Raw genomic sequence first — 15258 nt, 5'->3', positions numbered from 1 at the left:
ATGAACCCGATCGGAGCGTCTGAACAAGATATTGTGAGTACTTTATACATGTTTTATTAGTCATTTGCTTAAATTGTGAGTACTTTGAACATATATGTTATTTACTTGCTTATATTTATGATTTATAACAGCTAGATCGATCAAAAGATTTATTGTCACAAGATGTCAAATTTTAAAGGGGGTTTGGATTTGATCACATATGGCCTATCCTTAAGGACTTCTATAAGGAATGAGCAACTGCAAATTGTTGCAAAGAGAGCTAACGAGCAAACATATCGATGGGGTGGTCTTGGAGACTATTAATTCTACGTATATTTTGTTTAATTTGAAATGTATTCAGTTTAATATTATGAAATTATGTTTTATGTACTTTAATTTTTAATTAATCTATATATAATATTAGGCTTGTTTTAATCGTCTTGATGAGATCTTTCAAATGGTATAATTTATTTTTAATTATTCAAATGTTATGTTTATGTATTTAATAAAATATGTAAATCCAGAAAAACAAAATAGGGATACAAAAGGAATTAATAAAAAGGATAAGGGGCAAAGTTGGAATTTAAATGATTTACACCATTTTGGCGTTAAGTTACAGTGCAGCGCCAAATTTGGTGTACTGTAGACAATCGCCATAATGGCACCCAATTTGGCGCCTTCACTGGAGAAGGTTCAACGCCAAATTGGGCGCCATTAGGGCATTTGGCGTCAGTTTAACGCTCTGCTGGAGCTGGTCTTAAGGTACTTTGTTTGTGTGCTTAATATGCGCGGTTTGTGTTCTTAAGGTGCTTTGTTTGTGTGCTTAAGGTGCGTGATTTGTGTAATTAAAGCGCACCATTTTAATGCTTAGGGTGCATCATTTTGCGTTAACCGCACAATCGTACGAGATCTTAAGAGTGGTGCAATGGTGCACCTAGTGCAGTTATGCAGTGATGTATATTTACCAGGTCAAAATTATTATAAACCACGAGATCGAGCAAGATCAACGGTGCATAATGGTATATAGGTTCAAATGATAGCAGAGGTTTTCATTTGAACCTAATTCTATATATATATATATATATATATATATATATATATATATATATATATATATATATATATTTCACTCGTGTTTGTGTAAAAGAAAATGTATGATTCTTGAATTTGAAATTAGATGCATTTTTTTTTCCAGGAGATTTGTTGGAAGGGACTAAGGCCTTGTTTGGTAAAAATCGCTTCTTTGACCATTATTAATTGTTTGATTTAGTTAAAATATCAATACAAGTGTTTGGTTAATTAACTTTTTGTAACTTCAAAATGTTAAAATTCAAAAAGCTATTCCAAGTATCTTTTTCAATTAGCTTTTCCAGAAAAGAAATTATACCAAACAGCTGTCAGTTAATAGCTAATTTACCAAACACTTTACTACAACAACTAATGTTATCAACTAGTTATACCTTCTAATTAACACAATCAGTTAACAGGTAACATCTAATAGAGTAATAGCAATTTACCAAACAGGGTCCAAATCATTCTCCGCAGAAAAGTCTTTGTACTTATTTTTATCAAAACTAATATTTAAAGACAAATTGTGAAAGCGACATCAGTGTAGGGAAAAAGTGAAAATAATTCATATAGATTTTACATATCCTTACAATTTTCTTAAAAAAAATTGTCTTATTTGGATGATAAAAACTTGCAATTACTATATAGAGTGTGCAGTTATTTATGTATAATAATTAAAAAATTACACAAGAGAAATTAATCATATTAAAAAGTATTTATGTGAATATATGATGAATTTTAATTAAAAAAATATTGACAAAAATCAAACCGCACTCATTTTTCCTTTTTGTTTATATAATGATTAAATGAAGGGCAATATTGTTTCATTTTATTTTCTGCGGCTACTGATGACTGAACCTAACCTTTTTCCTCCTCTCTGTTTCTCCTTTTTTCCTTTTTATTTTTTTATTTTTTTTTTTTATTTTGAGGAGTTTCTCTTTTTTTTCCTATTTGGGAACATTAATAATATTTACTATACTTCAATGTAACACATCTTGTAATTTATCTCCTTTTACAACTCACAAGAAGGTAAGGATGAGAACCCTTAGGTTTAGAGTTTAAATCTAAAGACTCATACATTGTGGGAATTGTTATACACTCCTATCTTAATTTATTAGCCTGCATTTTTCGATCATTTTGCATCAAATTCCTTCCTACTGCATGCCATTCTATTTACATTCCTTGTTTGAGTTGTTTCTGCTCCACACTATATTATATTATTTTAAATGATAGCATGTCCTTTTTACTGCATATCCTACCACTGGCCTGGTTTCAGACTCCAAGTCTTGAGCTTTGACCACAATTTCCTGCTGACAAACAGATTTTAAGGATCCCATCTTTCCCCAATATTTATGAACCTAATTTTAGGGCACTCCTGACAAGAAAGGAGGAACTAAAAAAAATCTCTTTTTGTGCTCCCGACTTTTATTTCTACTCTCAAATTTTTGACGTGAACATTTTTTTTGAAATTCATATGATAAAAATATCTTATCTTTATTTGACACGAATAGAATTTGAGAGTATACAGAGATTTGAGAGTATACAGAAAGAAATTAAAAAAAAAAAAAAAAAACACCCCACACCCCCAACCACCCACCTCCAAACCAAGAAAAAGGAAAAAAGAAAGGGGATTCCACAAAATCCTTGCTTGTGTCACCCCTCATCCTGTTACTTTTTCTTTAATAACTTTCACTCACCCTCTCCAAATAGTGAATCCCTTACAGATTCCATCTACAATGATTATAAATCATGACAGTAATGAAGAATAACACTCCCCTCTCCCTCTCCCCCTCCCCCTGAAGAACTGTATGAGTCCTGCAGGGAGCTTAGTGGACTTTGGATTTATCCATCTTTCTCCTTCATTCTCCATTCAAACCCCACTGTCTGTAATGCAGCTACCATACCTCTTCTACTAAACTGAACCACATTCTTTGTCTGGGCATAATATAGTGTAGAAGAGATGCTTGACACAACCTACATTCTCTTCTTCTTCTTCTTCTTCTTCCTTATCACCTCATTCTCTCCATTAATGGCGGCTTACAACCTTACCCTTCCTGGTCAGCATCCCAATCCTGAAGCTGTTGCCCTTCAAGTTCACAGGTATTAAAATACATTTCCCATTTTCCATTATAACTTAACTCCTTTTATATCTGTATGTATAGTTTGTGTGCTTCAGTTCTTGAATGTCTTGTACAATGTAGTATTCCCATTCCCCAGTACCAACCATTCTTCATTAGCAAAATGTTTATTGGATTTTCCAAAAATAAAAAAGGCAAAATGTTTAATGGGATATTACTTCCGTAATCTATAAGAACCAAATATTCCTTTTTCTTTTTCTTTATTTAATGGGATTAGACATTAGAGGAGACACTATTTCCTGTGTCTCAGTGAGTAGATGTAAATCTTTATTGGTTGTTTGTCCTCATTACTGTCTACCTGCCTCAACTCATTTAACTGCCATTAACTTTACTCTGTCTACCATGCCATCTTACATGTCATTCTCACTTCCCTCAGGGTCCAATGAAATTATTGTGATTTTAGCATGCTTCTTTCCCGTACAAAAACACCATAAAAACATACCTAACATAACATCCTTAACCTTGTCACATAACATCTTATCCAATTTTTAACTTTGCCCCAAAAGAGCGGGCTAGTGAATGAAACATAATTATACCAACACCCTCTAATGAGTCCGTTTTATTGGTTTTTTCAAAAGATTTACATTGATAATAATAAATCTTTTCTCAAAAGGTTGAATCCCCAACTCCAAGGCATTTCGGCCCGACGGAGCATCGGGGAAGATATAAGGGTCCGTTTGGAAATCCAGAAAATGACTTCTGGAAAATATTTTTTGAGTTTTCAGTGTTTGGATGCAACAGGAAAATCCAGTCAATGGAAAACATTTTCCGTTGACTGGGGAAAAAGAAGCTATTTTGGTGAAAAATGACTTCCGCCAAAATTTGGGAGAAGTTGTTTTCTACCAAAATGTTTAAACATACAATTCTAGTCATTTTTTCAGAAAATAAACTAAACTCACAAAGTTTTTCAAAATGCAACCAAACACAGGAAAAGAAAATGTTTTCTGAAAAACGACTCATTTTCCAGAAAACATTTTCCTGCTTTCCAAACGACCCTAAATGAATGTGATTCAATGACCCAGTAGACAGGGTCAAATGCCAGTATGCACAAGGGATTTGCTCACTTTGGACATAATCCTCAGTCTGTCGCTGTCGAAGTTTGAATATTGATCTTTTATCCCAAATATTATCCATTGAACCAGTTACCTAAGCCCTTGTGGGCAAAGACCAACACCCACCCTCTCGAAAAAAGTAATAATAGTCTATAAAAAAATAAAATTGCCGCATTCGTTATTAGCTATAGTTTTTGACTTGGTAACTGATTGATCGTAACAATATTTTTGTTTTTTACCCCAAAACTTGAAAATCTTGTGCAGCATAGTAAATGCATCGCTTTCAAGAATGTTATCAAGAAGAAAGTTATTGTCGACATGCGAAACCGGGAATCCGATCGACGATTGCTGGCGTTGCGACTCCAATTGGCAGTTGAACCGGCAGCGGCTGGCGGACTGCGGCATTGGGTTCGGGCAATACGCCGTCGGCGGGAAGGGCGGGCGTTACTACGTGGTCACCGACTCGTCGGACCCGGACCCGGTGAACCCGCCGCCGGGGACTCTCCGCTACGGCGTGATCCAAACGGAGCCGCTGTGGATCGTGTTCGCCGCCAGCATGGTCATCCAGCTCTCGGAGGAGCTCATATTCAACTCCTACAAGACCCTCGACGGCCGCGGCGCCAACGTCCACATCACCGGCGGCGGCTGCATAACGTTGCAGTACATTTCCAACGTCATCATCCACAACATTCACATCCACCATTGTTACCAGTCCGGCGAGACCAATATCCGGTCCAGTCCCACTCACTTCGGGTGGCGAACCTTGTCGGACGGCGACGGGATATCCATCTTCGGGTCGAGGGACATATGGATCGATCACTGCTCTCTCTCGCACTGCAAGGACGGGCTGATCGACGCCGTGATGGGTTCCACCGGAATCACCATATCCAACAACCACTTCTCCCACCATAACGAGGTGATGTTGTTGGGTCACAGCGACGATTACTTGCCGGACTCCGGCATGCAAGTCACCATTGCGTTTAACCACTTCGGGAAGAAGCTTATTCAGAGAATGCCGAGGTGTAGGCGAGGGTATATCCATGTAGTGAACAATGATTTCACGAGGTGGGAGATGTACGCCATTGGAGGGAGCGGCAATCCTACCATCAATAGTCAAGGAAATCGGTACATTGCACCCTTTGACCGCAACGCCAAAGAGGTACACACATTAACCCTTTTTTTTTTTTTTAATAGTTGGGTGGAGGCTCGTGAAGGGTCGGATACTCGGATCATGTCCAACAAGAGTCTAGTACTGCAAAAGTGGACCGAAGCTCACGGACTGGCTTGCACTTGCTTCATGGTGGGACGGGTTAGGGTCCTGAAAAAATAAGTTCACGGAAATGTGGGCCTAATGGTTCGGCCTGCTTTGACTGTACTAAGCAAGACATTGCTAAGGGATTGTTGGGCGGAGACCTTGATTTTCTGTAAGGTCAAGTCCAACACCCTATTTAAAGTTGCGTCACTATTAGGGCACATTATTGTATGGACTATAACAAAAAGTACATTTTTAATATACTGAATGTACATTATTTTTGTACTGAATGTACATTATACAATATAACGTTCACTCAGTACAAAAATAATGTACATCCCCTGAATACAATGTACATTATTTTTATACTAAATGTACATTATTTTTGTATTGAATGTACATTATTTTACAATATACAGAATATGGTCCACACAACTTGTGTAGACCATGGTCCACACAATAATGATTGTCACTATTAGTTACAGTTACAGCAGAGCTAGTTCATGGTTCGAATCCAAACCAGGATAAACTGTACAGTTAATGCATTACCAGACTAATCTTAAGCTCTCAAAACATTGCTGAATGAGCTAGACCCATGGGGCCTAACATTAACCAATTTTCACAATGTTGATGTAACATGTGACATAGGATGCTCTTATAAAGATTGAGAAAATGTATGTTTGGTTGGATAGGTGACAAAAAGAGTGGACACATCAGAAGAAAAGTGGCGGAACTGGAATTGGAGGAGCGAGGGGGACGTAATGGCAAACGGAGCCTACTTTGTAGCTTCGGGTGAGGAATTGGAAGTGAAATATGAGAAAGCGTACAGTGTGGAACCCAAATCTGCTAATTTCCTTGACCAAATCACCATGAACGCCGGCGTTCTTGTTGGCAGGTCCCTCCTCCTTTCACTTTTTCTTTTTCTCTTTCTTCCTTTTTCCTTTCAGTACCAGAGAAGCACTATCTCGCTGCTTTTTGAGCTTCCCAACTTTTGATTATTTTAGTCCGTCCTTGTGGATATCGAGATTGAAATGACATGTTCAAAGTGACTTTAACATGTTTGGAATGGAAGAAAAAAACATGAATTTTGGTACAATGTAGTGGACTAAGAGGATGTTTGTTGAAAGCAGGGGGAGGAGCAGCGGCAAGTGGACTGCTGCTGGGAATGTCACCGCCGGCGGCGATGATGACGGGAACTACTTGATGGCAATTTCCGGCGACCCGGACGACTACGATGGCGATTACGCCGGGGGCTACATGCTTTGCCCCAACTCCATTCTCTTGTATTATCTGCTAGCCATGTTAACCTTCATGTTATTGTAGTAAGAATTCAAGAGGAAAGCCCGTACGAGCTTAACTCACTGATTCAGTAGGCAGTATTTGAGAAAAGAAGAATTCAAGAGGGGAAGGGGAAAGGGAAAAAACTCTTTCTTTTGCACTTCAAAGTTCCTCAAATTTGCATTCTCTACTTGAAATCCAGCCAAGAATTCAGCAAAATGCAAGTCAAATTAAACTGTAATGTTAAAGGCATGGATTCAAGAGTTTATCATATCACATAAACTTTCACAAACCATTCTTAATTTAAGCTGTGGATCAATCACTTTGCACAATGAAAACAAAAAGAAAAAAGGGAGAACTAAAACAGAGTACCATTTACAGTGTAAAGCATGTTCTTCATGGCTTATGCTTCCAAGATTGTATAGCATTGTTGTCTATATATGCTCATGAATTCGAGCATCCGATTTAACACTGCACACCATCTACTCCTAAACCGAGCGGGTTTTTGGTGACGTGTCATTTTAGCTGCAGGCTACTAATCTCTGCCATCTTAATTCTCGCTGCTCTTCCTGTTCTGTCGCGCAAGCTGCACTTTCTGCATACTGTCTTTGGCACTCGTGGAATAAGTCGGAATCCATTTCCAGAAAGATTTTCTGAACGTTACCAGTCAGCCCTTGGATCGCTTGGTTCCAATGAGATTGTATGTTCTTTTCCATGGCCTCAAAGATGATTGGCAATATGACATTCCGGTTCTGTGCAATCAGGCTTACTATATGATCGTTATTCCACAAGAATAGGGCGCGCTCTGCAACCTGAAATACAAATCGCTTCAGAAACATCTTTAAAAAGATTCCACGATTGCAATGAGTCGAGAATAATACAAGAATGTCCCTTGTAGAGTTATAGTTGATCCAAAATTACAAGCTAAGGTAATTCTCTAGGAGATCACTGAAAACAACAAAAGTAAGATAACAATCAAGACACTTGTGTATGCCTTGGCACACAGTGCTATAGGCACCAAGTGCAACGCAAAAGGTTAGTTCTTTCAGTCCACATTAATTCATCCAATGTGAACATAGCTGAAGTGAAGATATAGTACATTTAAAACGGACATTTTTCTAAAAATTGAATGCAAAGCATCACTACAATTAAAAGTAAGGAATAAGGGTCAAATAAGCCATCGAACTGCACACAATAATGCAATTGGGTCCCTAAACTAACCAATTTCATGCAATTCCTCCAATTTGCAAGTTTCCAACAGGTCAACCCAAATTAAATTTTATTTTTAAAAAATTTAAAATTTAAAAAATAACAATTAAAAAAAAAAAAAAAAACAGAACTTCCGGCCGGAGACAGAAACTTTCTTCGTCTCCGGCCGGAAGTCCTTTTTAAAAAAAAAAAAATTAAATAATTATTTTTTAAAAAATAATTTAATTTGGGATGACCTAAAACCTGCAAATTGGAAGAATTGCATGAAATTGGTTGGTTAGTTTAAGGATCCAATTGTAGGTTTTTAGGTTCAGTGGCCTAATTGCATTATCGTGCAATTCAATGGCCTATTTGACCCTTATTCCCAAAAGTAAACATTTTTCAAATCATTGTTCCCAAAAGGTTGAATTCCTAACCCCAAGTGTCCCTCACGCCCCGGCCCAAAAGAGCATCTTGGAGGATGTAAATCATGATAACTCAGCTGAACACAAATGCTAGACCTTGGCACATGGTGCACCATACACTAGGGTGCACGTGCATCATAGTTTTTGCAATAACAACCTGATCAGACTAGTATGTTCATAGATTTTTTTAATCTTGCAACAATGAAAATATTTTATTCAACTATTCAAAGAAACCATTGTATATCTGGATCAAATTCAGTAAAATACAAGGATAAGTCAAATTGACCACAATATCCAACAACTCTAGATCAAATCCAATAAATACAAAGTGGTTTGCAGGGTCTAAATGACTTGACTTTGTCTTTTTTGACAGAGTTGTTCATTGGATTATTCTCCTAAAAGAGGCCTGAAAAATTCTGGAAGATGTATCCAAATCTTACCTAAGTTGACATCTCAAATAATGCTTTCTCATTGTCACTCTTAAAAGCTACGGGGCATAATACTTAGGCTTCAATATTAAATCCACTGCACTACTTGCATATAGAATTGGTTTCTCAATGACATAGTGAAACAGAATAGAGAAAGGGTTGAATTTTGCTAAAAAATGTAAGGACTGAAACCATGGAAACAAACCCTTCCCTATATGTGTCAAAATGCAGTACTACACCAATCCCAATGGTCACCAAAGAAGGTACAATTGCCTCTATATATATGTTTGATAATTTAGCTAAAACTAGAACCATTAAAAGCCCACAACTGATTGCTTCCTAGATGGATTGTAAATTCACATCATTACTGCTATTGAAGGGGGTGGAAGGGTTGCTACCCGGTCAGTGAAGGTTCTCAAATGAGTGAGATTCAAGATATATTGTTTGTTGATGATACTAAAAACACCATGTTCAGATTGGAAGTTGATGATGAGAAGAATTAAGAAAGTGGAAAGTGGAGAAGATAAGATAAACAACGTTTTTGGGTTTCTACTAAACTTTTTTTTTTTCTACAAATGACTGTAACTTCTTGCATCAATAAACAATATGCTTATCAACAATGCTACTGTATGTCTGTATATTAAGATGGCCAATAGGCAATAACTGAAAACCTTACATTTAGGCATAGCAGAAACATGCCAAATGTCAACTTCTCGCATGCTTTATTTTGTCCTATAAGACACTCCAAGTAGGCACAATGCATTGATCATGAACATGTAGCAAATCACGTAACAAGTAACTAACTTTTCTACACAAAGCAGCACAGGACAAACAAAGTTGATAAATGGCCCAGATGATAATTGATAAGCACCAAAGACTACAGAGCACTTGAACAAATTAATTATCTACTTAAGCCAGTATTCACCACAGAGAAAATTCAAACCAACACTGCAGATCAAGCAACCTTAGAATAAAATGAAATAAAAAAGTTGCAAATAACAATATTTTGACAGGCAATTATAAGTTTAAGGTCAGAAAAATATTTTAACCTGGGAATGTGAACTGTTAAGGCAGCGAGCTATCTGTCTAAAAAGGGGAACCATGCATCGCTGAAACTCTGACACCTGCGTAGCCTCCAGAACTTCTTCAAGTTCCCCAAGAAACAGAACCTCTTTTCGGCAATTTGTGACAGGCCAGTATTTCAACAAACCTCTTATAACAGCATCTGCCAGCTTGTAGTCCTTCTCCATGAACTGGACAATACAGTACGACAACTGCTGATGATACACTGCATTTGTTTTTGGCTTGTGGAGCGGTATGAGTGCACGGACAAGAAACAGCTTATGCTCCTCTTTCATCGGCAACGCAAATCCATTTATTATGCTCCCTAGAACCTCCAAGAGCTCACCTATACCACTATGCTTCTCTGTCTCATATATAAACTGATAAAAGATGTTACTCATTGCCTTCCTAATAAATGGACGATGCACCATGAACTTCCCATATATGCGATGAAGAATTGTTTTCAAATACTCTCTCTCCCTCGGGTCTTCGGAGTCGAATAAATCCAATAACTTCAACACGAACGAATGCTCAATGAACTGCTTTGCAACTTTCGTATCAGTATCAGATGAAAGCACATATCGCAATAGCAGCTCATATACAATCTGTAAGTGTGGCCATGAGGGCTCAAGATAGGGATCATCCTCCCCGTCAACATTTTCCGACCCACTGTTCTCGTGTGAAGCCGGAGGCAAACACCTGAATATATTAACAGATATCATCTTTACCATTTCCTCCTGATTGCTCTCAGTGATCTTCCCAGAGCCAGATTGAATAAAATCTACAAGCTCTAGAAGGCACTGCCTCTTCATCTCCTTCTCCCTAACCATCTTCACCACATCCGTGAAATCGAACTGGAAACAGCAAATCTGAAGCTTCCTGGAAAACAAGTTCTGCCGCTGTGACACCGGCACATCCCGGAACAACGGCAGGACCTCGAATGTCCCCGGCGCCGGCGCCGGCGCCCCCACAGATGGAAGATGCAACGACGGTGTTGAATTTCCCAGCGAACTACCCCTTGAAGCATGATTCACCACCACAACGGACGCGGAGACCGACCCAAAGTCTTCGGCGTCCGGTTTGGGCACCTTCTTGTGCCCTCTCTTCATAATTTTGTTCAACATCTTAACTCTAAACCTACCCCCCTAAACTATGTAAATTGCAGCGAAATTTCAAAGAAAAATTCAAGCTTTGTCAAACAAGCAGAGACTAACCCTTAACAGCAATACAAATTAGTACAAATACGAGAGAAGAAGAAGAGAAACGTACTGAAACTATAACCGTGGACTGCAGCGGCGAACCATGAGCGCCGGAAAAGGCAAGAGACGGCGGTCCGACGGAGCAAGTTTCCCGTCGATCAAGTGAGAGATACGATTGCAGAATACATATATAAGTCAGATTTGTTTTGACATTTTCATTTTCTTGGAGGACCGATTCCATAAATAAATATGTTTTGAAATTTGAATTCTTCTTTAGTTATTGGAGGCCCATATAGTTAATATAATTTAAGAGAATAAGTTAATGAAGATAATAATAATATCACAACAAAACACCTACCAACATATTCTCTCTAAAAAAAAAAAAAAAACGAATATTGTTGTTGGAAATATTTTATAATATAGTGTCATAATACATAAATACTAGGTGTTGGTTCGGATGTAACATAGCAAAACCACCTCCATTATATACTGCCCCTACCCGCAACACATCCAATTTACCATATCCATTTTTCTTTTTTAAATTAAACTTTTTTTTTTTTTTTTGTACTATTGGCTTTGTTACATTAAATTTATTAGCTTTTCAGTTTTCACTATGTGTACATTGAATTCAATTGTTTAATTATTTGTTCATTAGATTAACATTTTTCTCTTCTCTCTCAAATACTACATATTGAATCAGCGAGTTAAGTCTTTATATTAATTTCTTGTGACAAAAAAAAAAAAAAGAATCTTTATATTAATTTCTAAATTGACATGATGTAGTCCTTTTAGTTGCATGTATCAAAGAAATCAGTAGTGACAGTGTGTGGATTATATCTAAAGTGGACAGATTTCTTGTGCGCACCGACATTTAACTCTATTAACTGAGTCATTGAGTCACCTTAATTTACATCATCCTAAGTATTATGTCAAATCAGGGTATGAAGGATCTTGAGGTTGGAATTCAACGCTTTGGGAGAAGTTGCAAGTATCAAAGAAGTAAGTGAAATACTTGTACGATTTTCACTGCACCCTCTCTAGTCTCTATCCTCCTAGCAATGACTTTATTCTTTAAGTCTTCTATAGTCCTATCAAGGAAGACCTCCCCTAATGACTTTCTACAAACCATCCTATACATGTAACATCACAATAAATATTTTTTTTCAAAACATCACAATAAATATTTGATTCATGAAATGTTAGATTACTTTAGGAAATGTTAGATTATTAAGAATGTTAAATTTATGTGTTTGGTTTAAAACTGATGTTTTGTAATATAAACATGTTTGATTAAATAGTTGTTTTTATTTATTTATTAATTTTATGTTATAATGGTTGTTACCTATTTTTATGTATTTCAATAAATTATAAACTTAAAATAAATAAGAGAATAGTAAAATATAGAAGTAAATGATTTAAAATTAATTACCTAAGAACTTGAGCTTGAGAAACATTGTATGTTTTGATGAGACAGGAAAATCAATGGATTAAAATAACAAAATTAGTAATAAGTCAAGAAAATGTGAGAATACCTAATAAAGGGAATGATATCTCACATAGTCACATTCCCTTAAAATAACTAAAATACTTTTGTGGAAGTTATCTTACATTCTCTGAAAAAAATTACATAACCTAACTAAGGGCACCCCCATTAGAAGTTCTTGGTGTGATTTTTTAGAAAGGAAGGTTGATGTGGAGGAGTGACAGATGGAGGGGAAAAAGAAGCTTTTGGGTTTTTTTAGGAGCAGAGGTTTTTGGACCAATCATGTAGGGCCCGCGTGGAGAAATGGCAGCGTTTGTTTGCACATTCAATGTAAAAGTTTTTTTTTTTTTTTTTTTTTTTTAATCCTTCTATCTTCTCTTTCCTAGTCACACCTGCAAAAACTCCTCAAAAACTATAAGTATTGGGATCCTCTAAACATGACACTAAATCTATTTAGGTGTTAGACTCATTGATATCCAAATTGACTAAACTTGTCTCCACACATATAACTAACTCTTTGATTTGTTTTGAAAAAAAAAAAAAAAATTCCTATCAATACCACTACTTAACTAAACAAAAGCATGCAAATATATAATCTTTTACACAAAACATTATTCAATTTCTTGGAAGTTGGTTAATCTCAGTATAGGATAACTATGGGAAGTTAAAATCGCCAAATATTTGATGCAGAATATAAAATATATTCATAATTATTTATAAAATGATAGATGTACTCTACAAATCTATAAAAAGATGATCAATTAGCTAGCTTCAAATGTTCAAATGATCCAAGACTTGGTGTAAAACATATTTAGTTGATTAATAAAATCAATTAATAATTAATTATTTAAATTATTCTCGCATGGAAATACTTTAATTTGTCTATGTAGGCATGACTTGGTCTACAAAATTGATGACGGAGTAAAATTTAACATTAAAGATACACATACATGTAGTGATTAGTGAATGGTTTGGAAAATGACTTAATTTTACTAGTCAAATATTGTGCGCTCTATATTTAATGAATATTCAATTATAAAAAATAATAGAAATAATCAATACATTATAAATAATTTAAAAAATATATATATAAGTTTAGAAAGAATCTTATCTTATATCTATAATAAAGCCAGATGTATTGGCCACAAAAAATTGCTCCAATTCCCGCCCAAGCAATACGACACCGTTTGGTAAATGCGGTATTTGTGCATAATCCCAGATATTTTACAATTTTGAAATATTTAATTACTCTGTATAAAAGATGTTATTAATGGTGTATGTTCCTGGACTAGATTTCCTAGGCAAACAACGTATTTATAATTTATCAATATGTCTTTTCCTATTTCTAGAAAACATTTATTGATAAAGAGTAATGATCTATTGTTATGCTCAAGGTGCCTGTTCAATTCTCGATATCATCTTTGCATTATAATATATATATATATATATATATATATATATATATATATATATATATATATATATATATATATATATATATATATATATATATATATATATATATATAAACGTAGTGGTTGCAAAATTGGGTCCATGGATTTCACATAGGTCTTAGATTGCGGGAAGGAAATGGACCCAGATTCGGATGCCGATCCCATTCAGGCGAAGAAGAAAAGAAGTAGCCGATGAGGTATCTGTTTGACGACTCAGATAATAAATTTATGACTTGATATTTTTAATGAGATGTGTTCTTTGACAGGAAAATGCAAGGGATTGGGCTGTTAGTCGAAGGAGGTTCTGGGGAACTCCACGTTCAGTATGGATTAGTGAGGATGGCGAGGAGATTGTTGCTATGGATCCATTGATAAATTGGAAAAGCTTTCTGGTGAAAAGGTTTGCATTTTGTTCTATCTTGAATGATGGCTATTTTTGTAGTATATATATATATATATATATATATATATATATATATATATATATATATATATATATAGCAGAGGCTTAGAGGCATAGTGGTCGTAGGATTGGGTTCTTGGATTTCGCGTAGGTGTTTGATGCGTTGCAGTCGCGGGCGATCAATGACCACACAAGGAAAACTGCGGGTGGCCATGGTGGAGAAACCGTACATGGCGGAGGCGAGGCGAGGCAACATGCGAAGAAGAGGCAGATTGAGTTATGGGAGCAAGGATTTGGATGTTTCAATTACTTGCACAGGGTGGAGGTCGAAGATGGTGACAACTCAATGAGCGTTTTGGGTAGCTGCACAACCTCTGTTGGTTGGAAGTGGTATAGATAATGCCTACATTATGCAGGGTTTTTTTGAATGCTTATGCAGGGTTTTGTATTTTCTTATTTCCTTTATTTTGGAAAGAGTTTAAATTTTTTTTTTTCTTCTTCCTCATGATGATCCTTAACAAAACTGGTGAAAGTGGACCAATGTGCATAGGTAAACGAAAGATTTGTGAAGAACTGAATATGATAAAAGATTTGACAAAAAACTCATTGTAGAAGGTTCTTGAATGTGTAGAAATTGCAGAAAAATCATTGAGTTTATTTTGTATATTTCTTTTTCTAAAGACATTTCTTTTTCATTTGATCTTCTATTATAAATGTGATGTTTAGAATTTTAATATTTCAAACATTTAATCTGTGCATTATCATACTAACTACACACCTTTATATATATATATATATATATATATATATATATATATATATATATATATATATTAATAATTATACTTG

The 15258-nt window shown here is 35.8% G+C and overlaps 2 protein-coding genes across 7 annotated transcripts; one reads left to right on the top strand and one right to left on the bottom strand.

Moving 5' to 3' along the window:
• The first annotated feature begins 2700 nt into the window (after window positions 1–2700).
• Window positions 2701–6934, top strand: LOC109149186 (probable pectate lyase 12). Of its 3 annotated transcripts, none has more exons than XM_019296856.1 (5): window positions 2701–3147; window positions 4502–5396; window positions 6182–6384; window positions 6620–6830; window positions 6891–6934. In XM_019296856.1, the coding sequence occupies exons 1-4, from the start codon at window positions 3008–3010 to the stop codon at window positions 6810–6812; spliced, it is 1431 nt and encodes a 476-aa protein (XP_019152401.1). In that variant the 5' UTR covers window positions 2701–3007; the 3' UTR covers window positions 6813–6830; window positions 6891–6934. The 3 variants fall into 3 exon arrangements, with proteins under 3 accessions (XP_019152401.1, XP_019152408.1, XP_019152397.1); XM_019296863.1 differs by having other exon boundaries at window positions 4502–4963; window positions 5018–5396; window positions 6620–6927; XM_019296852.1 differs by having other exon boundaries at window positions 6620–6927.
• Window positions 6935–7040: 106 nt separating this feature from the next.
• Window positions 7041–11318, bottom strand: LOC109149162 (serine/threonine protein phosphatase 2A 57 kDa regulatory subunit B' beta isoform-like). 4 transcript variants are annotated; one of them, XM_019296825.1, is made up of 4 exons: window positions 11136–11318; window positions 10863–11017; window positions 9858–10832; window positions 7041–7579 (listed from the first exon to the last, which is right to left on the bottom strand). In XM_019296825.1, exons 1-4 carry the CDS (start codon window positions 11308–11310, stop codon window positions 7289–7291), a joined length of 1596 nt encoding a protein of 531 aa, XP_019152370.1. In that variant the 5' UTR covers window positions 11311–11318; the 3' UTR covers window positions 7041–7288. The 4 variants fall into 4 exon arrangements, with proteins under 4 accessions (XP_019152370.1, XP_019152386.1, XP_019152382.1 ...); XM_019296841.1 differs by having other exon boundaries at window positions 10863–11318; XM_019296837.1 differs by having other exon boundaries at window positions 9858–11020.
• Between the last annotated feature and the right edge of the window lie 3940 nt (window positions 11319–15258).

The sequence above is a fragment of the Ipomoea nil genome, unplaced genomic scaffold, assembly GCF_001879475.1.
Source record: "Ipomoea nil cultivar Tokyo-kokei standard unplaced genomic scaffold, Asagao_1.1 scaffold0268, whole genome shotgun sequence".
In the NCBI taxonomy this organism is placed as follows: domain Eukaryota; kingdom Viridiplantae; phylum Streptophyta; class Magnoliopsida; order Solanales; family Convolvulaceae; genus Ipomoea; species Ipomoea nil.
Note: the sequence above shows the minus strand (reverse complement) of the source record. Positions and strands in the feature narration are given on the sequence as shown.